Consider the following 20,443-nt stretch of genomic DNA (forward strand, 5'->3'; position numbering starts at 1 on the left):
CAGTGAAGAGAATAGTTTTTTTAGACACAGTGAAAATATTCCAGTTTAAAAGGTCCTCATGTTGGGAAATTAGGCTCTTACACCTTCTGGGAGTACTTGCTGAGGTGACTTAAATTTGGTCTGTGTCCCAAGCGTCTGAGGATCTTATTAAGTCATAAGGAAAAGGCGTCCACCTCAATCAAGGCTGCTGACTTCACAGATTCAGGGTCTTGCTCATTCTACTGCACACCCAAGTTTGAGAACAGCCCCTTCAGAAAGTTCTCGAATCAAGAGGCTTTACAGTTTCTTTCTTATCAGTCTATCCTCTTACCTCTGCATGATTTGGTGTTAAGCTGGGTGTTCCTGCAAGATGCGCTGACACTGAGAAGCTGCTGCCTGCCTGCCCTTGTTAAGTGTCCCCTAGTGTCTGGTTGAACTTGGGCTGTCGATGGGCTAGAAATCATGGCTGTGGGCCTGAGCTGCCAGATGCTCTCAAGGTCATCTCTGGGCATTCCTCCCGGGGGTCAGCCTTTTTAGCCACTGCCTGAACCCGGCCTCCTTCATTATTGCTGCCATCTGGACTATCTTGGGCCTTCTTGTTCCTGATGTTGGTATGAAATGTCATGTGTTTGCCCCCTCCCTGACCTTATTGGGCATGTTGGACCAGCCGCACGGGGTTATCAGAATCTCTGCAGTGGCTTCCTTTCCAACTGAAAAGAAAGTAGGACTCCCATTATACTTTACTAAGCTTGCAACTGGGCTGTGTTCCAGAACAACAATATCAAGTTATTATTATTGTTGTAAACAACAACCACCTACATTTATCACAGACTCACTTGCCAGGCCTGGTACCAGGCGCTCGCGTGCCCGTCTCATTCGGCCCTTACAGTAACTCTATAAAGTAGGTGCTATTACTATGCCTGCTTTTCTCAGTCACTCCTTCAGTCACTCATTCACTCAGTAATGCTGGTTGAGACTCCCTTATGTGCCAGGCACAGGGTCAGGATTCGGAATATAAATGTTCAGCCAAAAAGACAGACACTTGTCCTTATGGAACTTACTATTTGGAAGGGGAGACAGAAATTAATGAAACTAAATCCTGACGCCAGCATAAAATTCCAGTTTGGGGAAAGGCACAAAAGAAGAGTGTTACGGTGCCCTGAGAGGGAGTTTACCTGTTGGAAAGGTCACACGAAGACACAGAAGAGGGAAATCAGGTGGGACTGAGATTCAGACCATGACGGGGCCTCATTCTGTGCAGGGGCGCATGCCAAAAGGCGGCATTCCGAATCTGAATCCAGAATCAGGAGTCAGATGGGGCAGTAAACGTTGCTAGGTAGAGGATGTCTATGTCTTTTTCTTCTTCTTTTTTTGGAGGATCTGGGGAAGGGAAGTGTTTTCATGTCAGGGTAGGGGTTTTATAAAAAATGATTCAGATGCTGCTACTAGTTTTCTGAGAAAAATCTGCTATAAAATACAAATAAACTTTTAAATGAATTCTTTCAATGGCACTGTATAAAAAATATAGCTGGTATTTCCGGCACTTTATTCTCATCAGTTGGGTCCCAGCCCTCACTCACCTCAGACAAGGTTTCTCGGTGGCAAGGTAATTTAACAGATCGGTCCGTGGCTGGCGAAGAGACCAGGTCAACCAAGGCACTTTGGATGATGTACTGAAGTCACCGTGCCTAAGCAGATTGGCTGTTTTTCTCATCTGTGCTTTTTGCTCAGATAAAAACACCTCTAGTTTTAATGCCCGTATTAGTTTTCAATAGCATCTCTTCTGGCTCGTGCATCAGCCAGCAGATGGTTCCAGCTGCCTGGGACTGCCGGGCCCGCTGCAGCCAGCCCTCGTGTTGTATGGCTTTTCCATCAGTCATGTTTGGCAGGCATCTGTTTGCTGCTCTAAAAAGCAAGATTTTTTGCTGGCTCCTCTTGCTCTTGCCGTTTGGAGGACAACAGGAACTGACTTCACGATGCTAGGAGCCTTTCACGTTGGAGACAGACTCCTTCCCGTCACGACGCAGGGCTCTTTCTGCCCCAGACAAAAAGCGCTTGCCACCTATCACCTATTCATTTTAGAAAAATATTTGTTTTAAAGGAGACAAAATGTTGTGGGTGCCCAGATGCTCTGATGCTCGCACAGGGTTAGAGAATGAGCAGTGTAATAAAACTTTCCAAGGCTTGTCATTCTCCCAAGGTGGCCAAAGAAAACAGAACATGTGCTCCAAGCATGTGGAAGAAGAAAGGGAAGGATGGGTCTTCTCTGTCTAAAACCAGATGAAGAAAAGGTTGTTAACGACTTGGCCACCGTCTAGTGCTGAGTGGTCAAGTGATGCTTCTTTTTCAGTTCCTGGCTTTGAGCTGGAGATCTTAGTTCTGTCAACTTTTGGGAAGATGAAAAATACACTGCAGTTTGGAAACACTACTAGAAAACAAGAGTTGCCTGCCAAAGGGGCAAGGGCTGCACACGTTACAACCTAGGTGCACGAGCCACCACGTTGCAGGCATTTCATATGGGCTGTCACGTGGTTGAAAGATACAAGGATTTCGTATCTGTAAGGAAAGGATTAACCTTTTTACAGTTTTCTATAATGATTTTTTAAATTTCAACCATACAGTAAACATTTGGAAAATATTGGCTGTTGGCATTTTTATTTTTTATATGGAAATAGTTTTTTTTCTTCTTAAAAGGCACAGTTGTTACTCTAATGATGATGTATTACTCTTCAGGTTTTTGCTTTAGGGTTTTGCTAAAGGGTTCTCTTCCACCCTCTCTTCTTTCATTTAGATTTCTGGGTCCAACGAGAAGCGGCATGGCCCTTATGGAAGTTAACCTCCTCAGTGGTTTTACCGTGCCCTCAGATGCCATTCCCCTGAGTGAGACCTTGAAAAAAGTGGAGCATGATCATGGGAAACTCAACCTCTACTTAGATTCTGTAAGTAGTAAAACCGTTGCCAGAGCCATCACTTATTGTGTTCATACGTCTACTTTACATGCGTTCATTCTAAGTCAGTATTTCGGCCTTTTGTGTCCCTGAATAACTTTCACATGGCAACCATCTATTTGTCCCTACTAAAAATATATGATTATAAAATTAGTTTAAAGAGAATTGCTATTAATGGTGGGCCCAAAAGTCTTGATAAGGAAATCTTTGTTTCATACCAGACGTAAAACATATAGAAGTTGCCATGATACAATGTCTAAAATGCAACCCAGATCTCAATTTGAGAACTCCTTTGCCTCAGAGAATTGCTAAACATACTTGTTTAAATGCTGCTGCTGCTGGAAAAAAAAAAAAGTGCTGATGGTGAAAGCTTTAATCACATGTTCTAAAATAGTCCCGTGAATGGAGCAGCTTCAAGATGGTAGAATAGAAAGACACAGAGCTCACCTTCTCCCACAAATACATCAAAAATACACCTCCATGTGGAACAGTACTCGTAGTATACCTACAGAACTCTGGCAGGTCTTATACACATAGATCTACAAGAAACATTTCCATGTAACTGGGTAGGAGGGGAAAAAAAAGAATCAGGGGCAGGACCTGAGCCCTGGGGAGGGAGCAGTGAAAGAGGAAAAGTGCCCTCACCCTGGGGAGCCCCTGTACCAGCAGGGAGGGCAGCCTGGACAAAGGCGGAGCTTCAGTGGCTAGAGGAGGGTGCAGCAGCCACTTTGTGGCAGACAGAATGGGGAGAAACCTGGCCAGAGGACTTGTGAGGTCCCCAGCCTAAGCAGCGAGCCTGCGGCATGGACTGGGACTGGGTGCTAAATGAAGCTCGGGCTTCGGAGGACAGACCTGGAGGGAGGACTGGAGTTGGCTGCGTGGAGGCAGCCTGGAGGGACTATAGTTCAGCACAGGCTGAGGCTGAGAGTGTGTGCAAAGGAGCCCAGTCTGCCATAGCAGTCTCCTTCTTGGCTTGCTCTGGAAGGGCACAATTGCTGATGGGTTGACCCCCAGTGGAGGCCAGGCTGACATCTGAGTCCATTCCCAGGGCCACATGATTTCAGAAGATGGACTGAGATTTGAGTGGTGTCCCAGGTGGATTTGGCAGATTTATATCACTGGTACCTTTTAAGCTCAGTGTCTCCAGGACATCTGAGCAGAATGTTGGTGCACAGCTGGAGCAGGTCTGGAATTAACAGGGTGTGGACACAGAGGCAGGGCTGGGGCCTGGGCTGACCATGTAGCCCATGGCAGATTCAGGTGTGTGACTTGAGTGAATCTGCCCTAGTGGCTTTGTGAACAGAACACCTGAGGAACACCAGGGAAGGCTGCCTGCATCCCCACAGCTGAGGTGGGGCTGAAGGCAGTGCCAATAATAGTGTATTTTGTGAGCCTGCGCAACAAGTGACAGGAGACACCATGGAAGGCACTTCTAGGTGGATGGCTCCTGCAGAGGGCTACTCAGTGGCTCCTCTCCCAGAGGAAGCACTCCAGTCCCACCTACCTCACACAGCAGTTCAGATCTAGGGGCTTCTACTCCAACAACTAGGGAGTAGACCCAGCCCCCGATAGGGCTGTGGCAACCACAGAGCAAAGAGGAGGTCCTGCTCAGTGTCCGGTGCAGGTTCCAGGCACCACAACACCAACAGACTCCCTATCATGGGGATAACAGGCAGCACACATGGACGGAAGACATGATAGCCATCATACTAAAAATGGGCCTCACACAAAAATATACTGCACACACACAGCCTACACAAGGATACTCCCACATAAGAGCAGCCCATCGAGACTGCAGTATATAACTGTTAACTCCTAAATACATAGAGTCAGAGAACTATATAAGAAAAATGAACCACTCCAAATTAAAAGAACAAGAGAAATCCCCTGAAAAGAACAATGAAACAGACTTCTCCAGTCTATCAGAACTTGAGTTCAAAAAAGAGATAATAAAACTACAGAAGGAATTAAGAGAGGCTACTGATAGAAATGCAAATTATTGTAAAAAATGAACTAGAAACTATAAAGAGGAGTCAGTTAAAGTCAGAAAACTCAATTGCCAAGATGAAAACCAAGTTAAAGGCAATAAATAGCAGACTAAATAATGCAGAAGGACAAATAAGTGATTTAGAAGACCGGATAATAAAAATCACCCAATTGGAACAGCAGACAGAAAAACAAAGAAAGGAAGCAGTATAAGAGACCTGTGGGATAACATAAAGCATGCTCATCTATGCTTTAAAAGGGTCCCACAAGGAGAAGAAAGCAAAAAGGGGATTGAAAATGTATTGGAAAAAATTATGGCTGAAAACTCCCCAAACCTAAAAGAGGAAACGTATCCAGGTACAGGAAGTACACAGGGTCCCAAACAAGATGAACCCAACTAGGCCAACACCAAGACATATTGTAATTAAAAGAGCCAAAATTTAAGATAAAAGAGAAGATTCTAAAGCAGCAGGAAAAAGCAGGTGGTTACAAGGGAAATCCCCTTTTAACTATCAGCCAATTTCTCTACAGAAACATTGCTGGCCAGAATGGAGTTAGTTGCAAGATACACTCAAAATCCTCGAAGAGAGAATCTTGCAACCTTGGATAATTTACCCAGCAAGATTATTATTTAGAATAGAAGGAGAGAGAAAGAATTTTTCAGACAAGCAAAAACTAGAATAATATGGCAACACGAAGCCTATCCTGAAAGAAATATTGAAAGGTCTTCTCTAAATAGAAAAGAAGCAGGAAGCTATAGAAATGAGAAAACCATCATTGGAAATGCAGTAACCATAATGAACAGCAAAATAAACATGAAGATGCAGAAAGAGGACAGCAAAGTCTTAAAAGGTGGGAGAAGAGTAAGAAAATGTAGATGTTTTCCTTCTTTTTAGAATATGTTTGAGCCCAAGTGATTGCCAGTTTAAACCAAGTATATATAGTAATGGATTAATATACTTGAAAAATAGGGTAACCACAAATCAAAAACATGAAATAGAGTCACAAAAGCCAAAAAGAAAAGAACTCAAGCATAATACAGAAGAAAATCATCAAACCACAAAAGGAAAAACAAAAAGAAAGGAATGAAGAAGAAATACAAAATCAACTGGAAAACAAGGTTTAAAATGGCAATAAACACATACCTATCAATAATTACTGTAAATGTCAATGGACTAAATGCTCTAATCAAAAGACATAGAGTGGCAGATTGGATAATAATACAAGAGCCTACTTACTATATGTTGCTTGTAAGAGACCCACTTTAGGGCAGAGGACACACATAGATTGAAGGTGAGAAGATGGAAAAAGATATTTCATGCAAACGGAAATGACAAGAAAGAGGGGGTAGCAATACTGATATCACACAAAATAGACTTTAAAGCAAAGGCCATACAGAAAGATAAAGAAGGACATTATATAATGATAAAAGGATTAATTCAAGATGAGGATATTACACTTGTTAACAATATGTGCACCCAGTATAAGAGCACCTAAATATATAAAACTAATATCAACAAACATAAAAGAAGAAATGGATGGGAATACAATAATAGTAGGAGACTAACACCCCACTAACATCAATGGACAGATATTCCAGACAGAAATCAAGAAAGCAACAGAGATCCTCTAAATGACATAATAGAACAGTTAAGACTTAATTGATATTTTCAGGATGTTACATCCAAAAACAAAACAAAACAAAACAAACCAGAATATACATTCTTTTCAAGTGCACATGGTACATTCTCCAGGATAGATCTCATACTTGGACAACACAAGCCTCAACAGATTTAAGAGAATAGAAATTATTTCAAGCATCTTTTTTGACCAAGACCGCATGAAAGTAGAAATCAGCCACAGAAAGAGAAATGAGAAAAAAAACAAATGCTTGGAGACTAAACAACATGCTACTAAAAAACCAATGGGTCAATGATGAAATCAAAGATAAAATAAAAAAATACCTTGAGACAAATGACAATGAAAACACAACCAAGTAAAATCTATGAGATGAAACAAAAGGAGTCCTAAGAGAGAAGTTCATAGTGATAGAGACCCTCCTTAAAAAACAGGGAAAATCTCAAATAAACAACCTAACCTACCCTCTGAAAGAATTAGAAAGAGAACAAATAAAACCTAAAGTCAGCAGAAGGAAAGAGATTATAAAGATCAGGGAGGCAATAAATAAAAGAGAGATTAAAAACAATAGAAAAAAATCAGTCAAACCAAGAGCTTTTTTTGTTTTTTGAAAGAGTAAACAAATAGAGAAGAAGAAACACAGGTCACAAATAAACAAAACAAGAAATGAAAGATGAGAAACTACTACTGATACCACAGAAATACAAAAAATCGTAAGAGAGTACTATGAACAATTACGTGCCAGCAAATTGGACAACCTGGAAGAAATGGACAAATTTTTAGATACATACAGACCACCAGAAATGAATCAAGAAGAAATAGACAGTTTGAACAGAGAGATCACTAGAAGTGAATAGAATCTGAAAACAACAGCAACAGCAACCCCTTGCCAACAAAATTCCAGGACCAGATGGCTTCACTGGGGAATCTAACAAACAATGCGGAGGAGAATTTTTACCGATCCTTCTCAAATTCTTTCAAACAACTGAAGAGGATGGAGCACTCCTAAACTCATTCTGTGAAGCCACCATAACCCTGATACCAAAACCAGACAAAGACACTACCAAAAAAGAAAATTATAGGCTAATATCTTTGATGACAATGAATGCAAAAATTCTTAACAAAATATTAGCAAACCAAATCCCACAACACATAAACAAGATTATACACTAAGATCAGGTTGGATTCATCCCAAGGACACAAGGATGGTTTGACATACACATATGAACCAACATGATGCATCACGTTAACGAAAGAAAGGACAAAAATCACATGATCATCCCAGTAGATGCAGAAAAAGCATTTGATAAAATTCAACATCCATTCATGATAAAAACTCTTACCAAAGTGGGTATAGAGTAAACATATGTCAACATAATAAAAGCTATTTATAACAAATCCACAGCCAGCATAATACTCAATGGTGAAAATTTGAAAGCCTTCCCCCTAAAATCTGAAACAAGATAAGGACGCTCACTCTTACCACTTCTACTCAAGTACTGGAATTCCTAGCCATAGCAATCAGACAAGAAAAAGAAACAAAAGAGATCCAGATTGGAAGGGAAGAGGGTAAATTGTCACTATATGCAGATGACATGATATTATATATAGAAAACCCTAATGACTCCACACAAAATCTAGTAGAACTGATAAACAAATTCAGCAAGATAGTAGGCTTCAAGATTAACATACAGAAATCTGTTGCATTTCTTTACACTAACGATGAAGTATCAGAAAAGGAAAGTAAAAAAAAGATTCCTTTTAAAATTGTGTCAAAAATACTCAGGAATATACCTGACCAAAGAAGAGACAGACTTATATGCTGAGAACTATAAAACATTGATAAAAGAAACTAAAGATGATGAAGGAAATTAAAGATGATTAAACAAATGGAAAGATATCCCATGCTTTTGGATTGGAAAAATTAATATTGTTAAAATGGCCATACTATCCAAAGCAATCCATAGATTTAATGTGACCCTATCAAATTACCCAGGACATTTTTCACAGAACTAGAACAAATAATCCTAAAATTTATATGGAAATCACAAAAGACCCAGAGTTGCCACAGCAATACTGAAGAAGAATGAAGCTGGAGGAATAAACCCCACCACCCCAGACTTCAGACAATATTACAGAGCTGCAGTAATCAAAACAGTGTCATACTGGCACACACAAAAAAAAACCCCAAAAAACCAGATATAGGGATCAATGGAACAGAATAGAGAGCCCAGAGATAAAATCACAGAACTACAGTTAGTTAATCTTCAACAAAGGAGGCAAGAATATACAGTGGAGAAAAGAGCCTCTTTGGCAAGTGGTGATGGGAAAGCTGGACAGCTGCTTGTAAATCAGTGAAGTCAGAACACTCCCTCAGACTATATACAAAAATAAACTCAAAATGGCTTAAAGACTTAAATATAAGACAGAACACCATAAATCTCTTAGAAGAGAACATAGGCAAAACATTCTCCGACATAAATCCTAACTGTTTTCTAGGTCAGTCTCCCAAGGCAATAGAAATAAAAGGAAAGACAAACAAATAGAGCATAATCAAACATAAGCTTTTGCAAAGCAAAGAAGCCATAAAAAAAGAGACAACCTGTGGGCTGCTAGAAAATATTTGCAAACAATGCGACTGACAAGGCTTTAACTTTCAGAATATACAAACAACTCATACAACTCAATAAAAAGAAAACAAATGATCCAATCAAAAAGTGGGCGGAAGTTCTAAGCAGACATTTCTCCAATGAAGACATACAGATGAATAATAGGTACATGAAAAGATGCTCAGCTTTGCTAATTATTAGAGAAATGCATATCAACACTGATGAAATATCACCTCACACCCGTCAGAATGGCCATCATTGAAATAATAAATGCTAGAGAGGGTGTGGAGAAAAGAGAACTCTCCTACACTGTTGGTGGTGTGGAAATTGGTGTAGCCACTATAGAAAACAGTATGGAGATTCCTTAAAATATAAAAATAGAGTTACTGTATGATCCGCCAGTACCACTCCTGGGCATATATTTAGAGAAAACTCCAATTCAAAAAGATACATGTGCCCCAACGTACATGGCATCATTATTTACAACAGCCAAGACATGGGAGCAACCCAGGTGTCCGTGGACACATGCCTGGATGAAGAAGATATATATGCACACAATGAAATGCTACTCAACCATAAAAAAGAATGAAATAATGCCTTTTGCAGCAACATGGATGGACCTAGAGGTTATCATACTAAGTTAAGTAAGTCAGAGAAAGACAAATACATATCACTTATATGTGGAATCTAAAAAAAAAATTAACCATAAATAAACTTACTTACAAAACAGAAAGGGACTCACAGACCAAAAACAAACTGATGCTTACCAAAGGGGAATGCAGGGGGATGGATAAATAAGGAGTTTGGGATTAGCAGATACAAACTACTATATACAAAATAGATAAACAACAAGGTCCTACTATACAGCGCAGAGAACTATATTCTATAACTTGTAATAATAATCTGTAATGAAAAAGAGTACGAAAATGAATATATATGTATAACTGAATCACTATGCTATACACCAGAAATTAATACAACATTGTAAACTGATTATACTTAAATAAAATAAAATGCTTCCATGAAAAAAATTTTAATATGTCCCAAAGGAACTAATGTTCCTGCATTGAAAAGTTAGGTGCTTTAATTGTAATATTTTCAGAGGTTTGGCCTTTACACAAAATTATTATGTAATTTTTATGTACTCTTTCCATTGCTGTATGAAAATTACTGATCCAAGAATAAGGTGCATAAAATATGTGAGAGAAAGGTTAGTGAAGAATTCAAAACTCTACTTGTTATGTCTCAAAATTGCTGGCACATAAGTTTATTCTGACATCTATATGAAATTCATGTGTGGAATCAAAACTGAGTTATGAGTGTTCTTAGGACTTCATGTCACATGGGGGAGACACGTATGTTTCTTATTTCAGTTTTGCCAAGTATGAATCAATTGCAAATTGCAAAAACAACTTTATTTCTTCAGCAACAGATCTACTTTTAAAAAGCTAGTTCCTTAATGTTCTTGCCATTTTAAAACTTCAGAAACCACTTTGGTTAAAAAAGCTGTTAAATCTAGTTTAGGTCTCTAGATTGTTTTGCTGTTCAGTAATTTTCATACACTAAATATGGCTTGAGCTAATTTAGGGCTTCAAAAATACATTAAAGATTTTTATTTAATAATATAATTGGTTTTGGAGTTTTCCGGTCTTAGGATGTTCTTGTTAATGATTATCTTAATTTGAGTGTCTGTTACATTTTTTTGACTGATTAATTTGACTTTTCACTTACTGCTCATTGGAATATTTGAAGGAATTCATCAGTTTCAGATTTCTTAACCAACATTGTTTGTCAAATTCGCATAAGCTGCCGCTCCTAGGAGCCAGGAGGCTGGCCTTTCATACCCCGTGTTGCTCAGTTACTGGTTGTGGGCTGTGGCCCCTACCCTGAGGTTGCTTCCCTTACTGGACGAGGTGGCTCCTGTGAGCTAAGGGTGATTCCCCAGAGAAGGGGGCTGGTGTGAGTCGGTACCAGCCACCGGGCTGGGGTGCAAAGCTGAGGCTGGATCTGGGTGAGGCCCCAGGGCCAGGAGCGTGCACATTTGGGCTCATGCTTACTTAACCACTCAGATTCTCAGTATCCGTTTCAGTAAAATGGAACTAAGAATAACACTAGTCTTGCAAGGACTGTTTTACAAGTTAAGTGATGTAATTTATATAATGCGCTTACCACAGTGCCGGCCATGTAGAAGTGAAGTGCTCCCTGAATCTTAGTTTCTAGAGCTGTTTCCTAAAATGAAATGAGAAAGAAATGTCTTTTACTTTATTGTGAACACATAGTCACCCCATTAAACATCTTTTGTATTTTTCAAGGTAAATGAAACCCAGTTTTGTGTTGATATTCCTGCTGTGAGAAACTTTAAAGTGTCAAATACACAAGATGCTTCAGTGTCCATAGTGGATTACTATGAACCAAGTAAGTGTGTTTTGGAGTTCCTAATACTTTAGGAGGTAAGCCAGGCATTCACTGATTGATTGATTCATTCAAAGTGTCCACCTGCTGGGTTGGTTTTGCTGGGAAGAGTGTTGTAGGTGGGGGAGTGTAAGGGATTGGGGAGCAGGAGGTGAGCTGCCCATTTAAATGAAGACAATTGATAATTTATAAAAATAATCACATGATAGCATTTAGCATATGATATTAAAAAGTGATGTTATTGCTCATAACATTTTAGGTTTTTAACTCACTGTTATTAAACTTTACAAAGAAAACTTGACAAGAGTTCAGGTTTGTTTGGTTTCCAAGGTTCTGCTCCTGTTCCGAGCACCCATTGTGTTTCCAGTTTTAAAAGGCACTTCTTCAGGAGGAAAGGTGGACACCATCCACAGCGGGAAAGCCTCAGCTGGGTTTAGCTCTTTCTTCACTGAGGGAGTCGTCTTCTGCTAAGATTTATACATTATAACAGATTAAAAAAATCATTTCAAGAAAAATATAGTCTTTGGAAAATAACTTGAGCTTCTTTGATTTTACTGATAACTTCTTTATAAAATGTGAGACATTTAGGATGTGAAAGTAGAGATCTAGTTTGGAGATCACCTAAGTTAATTAGGACGGATCTGTGTTCAGGTGCAGACTGACTCTGCGGGTGTGTGGTTTCCCGACTAAAGTTTCACCTCGTAATCGCATTTGTCCTGAACGAGCATTCCTGGTGGCTTTAGAATCATCAGAATGCACGAGTCATGAACATTTTCAGGTGATAGGTGGTTGTAGATAATTACACTTGAAAATACAAGGAACTTTCCCGCATCATTGGTAGTGATGCTGGAGCACCCGTTAAAGACTTGCAGTAGCACCAGCTCTCTCTCCTCCTGAGTCAACAAGCCAGTTCCTCTTGTCTTTTGCCTCCTGTTGGAGCTGGGAAAGAGCCTTCCCCCAGTTCCCGTGGGACATTGTGGGGACGCACTGACGCAGCACTTTTTTTCTGGTGGAAGGATGGAATCCGCTATGGGGACTGGGTGACAGTACCTAGTTATCCAACTTTGTTATTTTATAACCTAGTTGAAAAACTCTCCAACTGACGTTTCTTAGGTGCATGGAGAACATTTCAGACATTTAAGAAGCAAAAAAGATTCAGTCTGTGTAAATTTTTGAGGAAAATAGCTTATGTATGAGGGGGACATTTTAAAATGACAACATTAGAAAGATCAGAATAATAAAAACCAACCAATCCATTATTTGAAAAATATTAAAGTTAGAAAACATTTATAATATTAAAAGTTGATGAAAACACATGAAGAAATTCAAAAATAGAAAGTTTTAAAAGTATTAAAAATAAAAATTTATGTTTTATGGTTAAGTTTACTGTAGTGTTACTGGTGCTTTATATATATATTTTAAATATTAGTTATATTTTATATATTACTTATATAATATATATATTACTATAAAATTTACCCAAGTTGAATAGTTTTAAAGACTGTATGTCAGTGTTTTAAAACACCGAGACAAGGCATTGCACAGGCAGCGTTTTCTTCATGTTTTCACATTTAAAAAATGAAGTCCATGGCAAATATTTCTCTTCAGTAGTTCTAATGATTAACACTTTACTTGAATGCATAGAAAATGTCAGCCTAAATAAACTCTTGAGAAGTTTAAAAAATCCTCCGTTTACAGTCTTCCCTGTTCCAGGCAGTTTCAGGTTGTGGTTGACTTGCAGCGGGCAGCCGTGGTCTGTTTCCTCTCTTTCAACGCTGGCCAGCTGCTGGTGGTGGAGAAGTTGGACCGAAAGCGTTGTTTCTCTCTTGGATTTGGTTAGCAGCTTGGGGCCCCTCGTGAGCATGTCAGTTGTTTCTTGTAAAGAAAAATAAAATTATATGAAGAGTGGAAAACTCGGAAAAGTGTATTGAAATGCTCTTAAGTTCTGGCAAAGTACATGTTTCTAAACAAAGGAGGCATGTAAACTGATGTCTGCCTCTTTGAACAGGGAGACGAGCGGTGAGAAGCTACAACTCCAGAGCGAAGCTGTCCTCCTGTGACCTCTGCGGCGACACTCAGGGCTGCGGGCTCTGTGACAGCGCGGCCTCAGCCTCTCCTTCTCCCCCTCCTGCCAGCCTCCTTTTCTGCTTCACGCTTCTGTTTTCTTTGCAAAGTTGGCTGCGGCTGGTTTTTTAAGTACTCCATGTAACGCTTTCTTTTCCAGAAGTCACATGTGATTGTCTTGTTTTCGTAATCAAATATTGCATCTGATTACTCTGATAATCATTTTTTCTCTTGTAATGGGGTCGGGGGGCGATGGTGGACAACAGGTCCTCGCATGCAGAGCTGCATTGATTTCTTCTCCTGACTTCCGTATGGAACAAAAGTCAAAATTACTGCAGCTGTGATTCTTTATTTCCCCCTCTTAAAACCTTTTAGGACTTCTTTTGGACGGGCTGTTTTCTCCAGAATAAATGTTATTCTAGATGATTCTTTTCATTTTCTAGAGGAAATGAGCCTAGGTTCTTAAGCTTTGCTTTACATCAGCGTCTGCTTAGTATCAACAGGGATGGATTTCCTGGGAGCAAGGAGAAAACACCCCGAGGGCGGAGCTTGTTCTGTCTCTTCTGTACCAGCCTCAGCCTCTGCCCACCACGCCTGCCCCTCTGGTCTCAGTACATCCTTCTTAATCAGGTATTACTTGGACATAGATGGTGATTCTTTTTTTTTTTTTTAAAGGGAAATAAATGGTGGTTTTCCACTCCAGATGTGGTCACATACCCTATCCCTAACCTTCCTCAGTTTTCCCTCTGGAGAGGAGGAGAGGGTGGATGCGCTTTGCTGTGCCGCCCGCGGTTCAGAGGTTGAGTGTGCTGCGAAGTGCCCGGAGGGCTCCCAGGCACGTTCTCCTCTCGGACCCCAGCCCCACACGTGGGTTCTGTTTAGAGAGCACTGCAACAGGTGCTTTCCGTGACTTGGACCAGAAGATCCTGGATCAGGAGGCACATGCCAGCTAGTCATGGGGGATGCTAAGCCAGGGGAGTGACAGAATCCTGTCTGCGACACAGCAGACTGACCTCCCTGTGGTCTGGGAAAGAAGGTGGGGTTTGACAAGGATCACAGAGATGTGAAGTACAATAGGGCACTGGCCAGGGTCTTGTGGAACCTTCTAGACTCAGATGTCTGAGTGTCAGACTACCAGCTGTCTGGTGACGTCTAATACTTGCTCTCAGTCTTACAGAAGATTCTTAAATTTTGAGCACCTGGGTCACTGGTTCCCCGGTATTGGGAAGGATAATACTCATTTATCTGGGTGAAAACTTTAAAGAAGTTTTCTTCTTTCTTCCCCCTTCCCTGTTTTTTCTCTCTTCCTTCTTTCTTCCTTTCCTTGACGTCTTCCTTTCTTCTTTTCCTTTGAAACATATTGAAATATTTTAGACATGTCAAAAACAGTTTAAAGATCTTTCACTAAATCTAAAAAGTGGTTTAAATTCACCCCCAAACTCCGCAGCATTTCTCGCAAAAGGATGTAGAACCGTGATTGCCATGGGCTCCCAAGAGGCTGCGTTACATACAGTATTTTCATCTGTTTAAAAGTAAATCCAAAAATAAAATATGCAAATGATATCTTTTAAAGTGAGTATTTAAAAGAATGTTGTCATTTTAATGAATTTAAAGAAATTACAGTGGATATTCAGGGATTGTTTAATGGATGTTTTGGATGCAAAGGTAGGAATTTCCAACATTCAGTAATTTTTGAAAGCTTGAAATCTGTATATAGAAAAGAGATGCTAAAAGAGAGGTCTACGGAGAAAGCTAGTAAATATCAAACATGTGATTTCCTTGTATTTACTTTTCAGTAGGGAAAAGTTTTCAGTTGTGTTACGCCTTTGAAACAGTCTGATTTGAAAAAGGCGCTTGTGTTTGTCCTTCCTGTGTGGGGATTTCGGCTTTTATATCCTAGGCTTTCTTTGGAGGTGAAAGTGTCTTGTAATAAAGTTGGAGGATGGTGTTGGCAAAAGATACCCCTTCCCCCTCCCTGGCCAGGGGACCTCAGACTGACCAGCCATAGCTCACATTCTGTAGTTTGTTTTCTGTTCATGCTGGACTTCTAGTGTAGCATCCTGGAAGCACTGGAGTGGAAAGCCATCGGAAGACGACTTGTTGCTTTTTAGACCATGTTTCTTCCTCACTGAAAACTAGAACTCTAATACGTATTTTGTGAATTATTTCAGATTTTCGGGTTAAAAGCTCACCTTGTAACTCAAATTGCAGTGCATCTCTTTTTATTACAAATGTATTAAAAATTGAGGAGCAGGAGGGGGTCGAAGAGGAAGAAGAGAAGGAGGAGCAGGTGGAGGAGAGGGTCGCCAGCGTGGCCTTGAGCTGCATGTGGCCCTTCTTCCTTCTGCCTCCCAGAGCACTGGCTCTCCTACAGCAGCGGGCTTGGCTTACAGGGGACCACAAAGCCACCGGGATGCGGAAGAGAGAGGACACGGCTTAGTAATAAATAGTAATGACTCTTTTCTTCACATGCTATGAATATTAATATTAAAAACCTCATTTCACCTTTAAGTTTGCTTATGCCGACTTTTCCTTTAGAATGCCATCAGCCTTATTTACTGATATGAACTAAGGTCCCCGTCTTCCCCACCAAGAGGGAACCTTATTAAGACACCAGCGTATCTCACTTCCAGCTTGGACTGGCCAGTGATTCCAGAGACTGAACATCGGGAGTAACTAATAGGACAGAACAATGCTGCGGTTTCACCATCTTACTACCTTCTGTTATAATTCTAAGAAAGAAATGAAAGCCCATTAAAATATGCTGGGCCAATGAAATGCTTCCTTTTATTGGACTGCCCTGTTACACTTGTCGCTTATACACACAATGCTATATTCTACACATGGGAATTTTTCGGGATTGTATATAGCAATTCTCCCTGCTTCCATTTGTTTTAAGCTGGCTATATTTTTTTTAAGTTGTATTTAACCATACTTTTTGTTTATATTAAATTTAGTTATAAATAGTCTGGCAATCTAATGCTAATTATCTTTATTTTGATATAGTTCAATTATTTTGATGTAATTCAGTTTGACACCATTCAACATTTCTGGCTGTCCTATGACATTTTTTAAAAATTGGAGCTATGATTTGTCTTTGTCATTCTTTAAAGGCACCATTTCATTAACCATGTAATCTGGAGTTCTTTGTAACAGCCTTACTTTTTCTAATTTGCTTTATTGAAGTTTAATACTGAATTCTATAAAAAATATGGTGTAAATATCTCCTTGTCAAGGTTTCTTAACATAAGGACAGTACTTATTTCGGGTTTGTCAAGTGGCTACCATGGGTCCAGATACCCTTATGTATATTCTTCAGTGCATCATTTTCTTGCACTTTGTAAATCTGAGACCCTTACAGTAAGTGGACTCACTCTTGGATAAGCTTCAGAACCTGATATATCCTCAGTGAGGGCTTCTGTTAGATAGAAGTATATTCCTATTTTTCTTTGTTTTCAAATTCCAATAAAGCATAGCACTTTTAAGAACTTAAAATTTGTCCATCATCTATTCAAATGATATTCATGTTAATATTAAATATCTTAAGTGACATTGGGAGTAATTTGAGGTGCCGTTATTTTTATCGTGACTTTGAGTAGAGGGCTGTCATCCTACTTTCTTCAGGAAAGTAAGCAGTAAATATATATTTTTAATGAAGTATGTGTGAGTGAGAGTCGGCTTGTTTCAAAAGTCTCTGGCTGTTGAGTTGTGTTTTCTGTGCCTCATCAAAAGACAGCACCACGTTGTGTTATTCTGTAAAACGTTGCCATTTCATTTCCATGACCGTAACACAGGAAAATAGAAGTTTTCTGAGTTCTTACTTCAGAGGACATTTATACACTGGTATGTGTGTGTCTCTGTAATGGGGATGATACTGACATACGTGTCGCTACATATTTAAGAATCATTCTGTCTCACGTTGCCATGAAGCCATGATTTACCACTCTTCTGCCCGTGTATTGAATCGGCGGTGGAAGATTGTTCCATGTTCTACTTACAGCTCTTTAAGATTTATCTTTGCTAGGTTTAATAAAGAGTGGCTCTGTTCTGGTCTTTCAAGCCTTTATGTTTTGAATTTTTAAAATAGTAGGGTATAGTTGATGTGGTAGAGACAATTGTTTTTTGTACACAGGAAGCGTTACAAGATTTTATTCATAAATCCTCTCTTTTATAAAGCTGTTTTGCATATGAGAAGGATACTGTTGAAATAAAATACTATTTTTCCAGAAACTAAAGCTTTCTATATGGAACCAGGGTGATTCTGAAAGTTTAAATTTTAGGTGTTTAAGTATTATGTTGTTGTCAATTGTACATGAATATGTATTGAATAGGAAACCATGATTTATTAATAAAAATGAACATTTCCAGCTATTTATTATCAGTGTTGTTTTTATTTTAGCTTAAAATCATGTCATTGGCACATCTCCTTAATTGAACCTGTTTAATGCTGAGATACGGGATATCTGAGGAGGGGTTATTGTGTTATAAGAATTTGACATGAATGAGCTGAAAGGAACTTGACCACGAGCCCCCTTCACCTCCCACCTCATTCTTTGTGTTTGGTGTTGGAGTGGGGTTCGTGGAGAGGTACATGATACACAAAGGAAAACTGTGAGGTGAGGACACGCTAGGCGTCTGGAAACTCTAAAGAAATACAGAAGACACAGTTTGTGTACATAGGAAGACGGGGCTTGGACTCTGGCATCCACAGCCTAACATTTCAGGTACTTTCCTTGATTTCTACTCAGTGTTTATTCATTTATTTTAACACTTTTCCTGCCATGAATTTTCTGGGCTTCTGTGAAGTGTCACAGTTGTTCTTAATTGGGGATGATTTTGACCCCGAATGACACTTGGCAATGACTGGAGGTCATTTTTGTTGTCAGAGTTGGAGGTAGTGGGACTGGCACCAGCGATGCTGCTAGACGTCCCACAGGGCACAGGACGGCCCCACAACAAAGACGAAATACCAGTAAGGGCAAAGTATCAACAGTGCTAGGGTTGAGAAACTCCCTAGCTGAGTGATGCCGGGTACTTCCAGATCACCTAGTAATGTCAATATGATTAGTTTAATGACGTCCATAAACAGCAGCAGAGGCACTGGAATCACTGGGCAGAGATTTAGACTCGCAAATAAATCTATACCCCAATCCTAGGAAACCTAGGCTGGAGACGGGAAAGAGGTGGTAATTTTTTTTTTTTGAAAATGTCTATAATGGTAGGTTCCAAACTTGGATGATTACCAGACTCCCTTAAAAACCTCATTTAACAAAAAAAAACCTTTGGTCTTCTAGAAATCCTAATTCAGTAGTAGGTGTAGGATCAGTTTCTGAATCTGCATTGTGCAGCACCCCGGATTCCAATGATTGCGTCGGTCTCGGAGCCACTAGAATCGGTCACGGTCCTCATGCCCCTGCGGCTCCTCTCCCTCTGATGTGGGTGTGGCCCGTGACTTGCTTGGAGCCAACAGAATTTGGCGAAGGTGACAGATCGCTGCACTCCTCCTGCTGGAGTCTCTCCTGCCTTTTCTGAAGATGTGAGCTCTCGTGTTGCGTGCTGCTGGGTCGGGAGACCCACGTGGCTAGGAAATGAGAGCAGCTTTTAGGAGCTGAGGGCAGCCTCCGGCTGACAGCCAGCTAGAAAATGAAGCCCCTGTGGCTGTAGGGAACTGACTTCTGCCCACAAGAGTGGATCCCTCGCCAGCTAAGCCTCAGCAGAACCTGCAGCCTGATGCTGTGATTTTAGCCACATGAGACCAAACAGGGACTCCAGCTCAGCGCCCAGGCTCGACCCGCAGAAACCGTGACATACCAGATGTGTGCTGTTCTAAACCGTTAATTCTGGGGTCATTTGTTGCACAGCAATAGAAAACTAATACACAAGTTTTGAAATAAATTAATTATGTTTTAACGGAGCCAACCTATCCCTAACTGGTGCACATAGTGTTTCTGTAGTGAACCAAACACGGGCGCGTCAGCCCTGGCGCCCAGCACTCCCTGCACTGCCTCTGCCACTTGTGTCACTGGACCAAAGAGAAGCTGTGGAGTCCTCATGGCTTGAGAGCTGCTCGGATCTCCACACTCAGGTGGGGAGATTTCTCTCCCTGACTCCGTGCTATACACTTCATCCCTTGGACAGAGTGGGTCTGCTTGTGCCTCAGTGCTCACAGAGTGTTCAGTGGAAAATGTTCTTTCAACACGTGCTTCTAGTGTCTCTCTCTCTCTCCACTCCTCCCTTGTCCAGGAGGCTGGGCTGCGTGCAGTGAGGTAGAGATACCGTACTGTCCTCCCAGTATGCCTTCTTTCTGACATACACAGTCTCTCTCTCATCTCCCCAAAATTGTCACGCAAAGTGGACTCCTGGTAGCCCTCCCTGCTGGTAGTTCATACATTCATTTATAGATACCGCAGTGGTTAAGAGCGGGGGTTTTGGTGCCAGGCAGGTCTGGGCTCCCATCTTGGCTCTGCCTCTGGTCAGAGAGGAGACCCCTCTTCCCCTCTGGTGTATGTGGGGTGAAATATTCCCTAAGTGATCTCAGGTTCCCTCTTTCCCTAAACTCACTCCAGCCCAATAGAGACAGATTTTTCTGAACTGTCACTTGAGTACGAGTACACTGGCTGCTTCGCCATCTGAGGTCCCATGTGGACACCCGCCTTGGTTCCCTTGTGCTGACCAGGTCTTGCTGTGCCCAGTGCTGCCTGCAGTGGAGGAGGAGTATAGCCAGAGATGGGCCTCCCTGGGCAGGTCTACTCAGTTCTTGCACCAGGCTGTGTCCTCCAACCTGGCTTTTATTAGGAATTGAGTGGG

At 40.7% G+C, this 20,443-nt stretch overlaps 1 protein-coding gene across 2 annotated transcripts in view; it reads left to right on the forward strand.

Annotated features, from left to right (window-relative positions):
* CD109 (CD109 molecule) overlaps positions 1-18,007 on the forward strand; it is a 111,927-nt gene extending 93,920 nt beyond the window's left edge. Inside the window, exons 31-33 of one of the 2 annotated variants that reach the window (XM_072966276.1) lie at positions 2,771-2,918; positions 11,473-11,575; positions 13,286-13,568. In XM_072966276.1, coding sequence (XP_072822377.1) covers positions 2,771-2,918; positions 11,473-11,575; positions 13,286-13,464 — 430 coding nt within the window. In that variant the 3' untranslated portion in view covers positions 13,465-13,568. The other variant, XM_072966275.1, reaches the window with a different exon arrangement.
* The last annotated feature ends 2,436 nt before the right edge of the window (positions 18,008-20,443 follow it).

Source organism: Vicugna pacos, chromosome 8, assembly GCF_048564905.1.
Source record: "Vicugna pacos chromosome 8, VicPac4, whole genome shotgun sequence".
Classification (NCBI taxonomy): Eukaryota; Metazoa; Chordata; class Mammalia; order Artiodactyla; family Camelidae; genus Vicugna; species Vicugna pacos.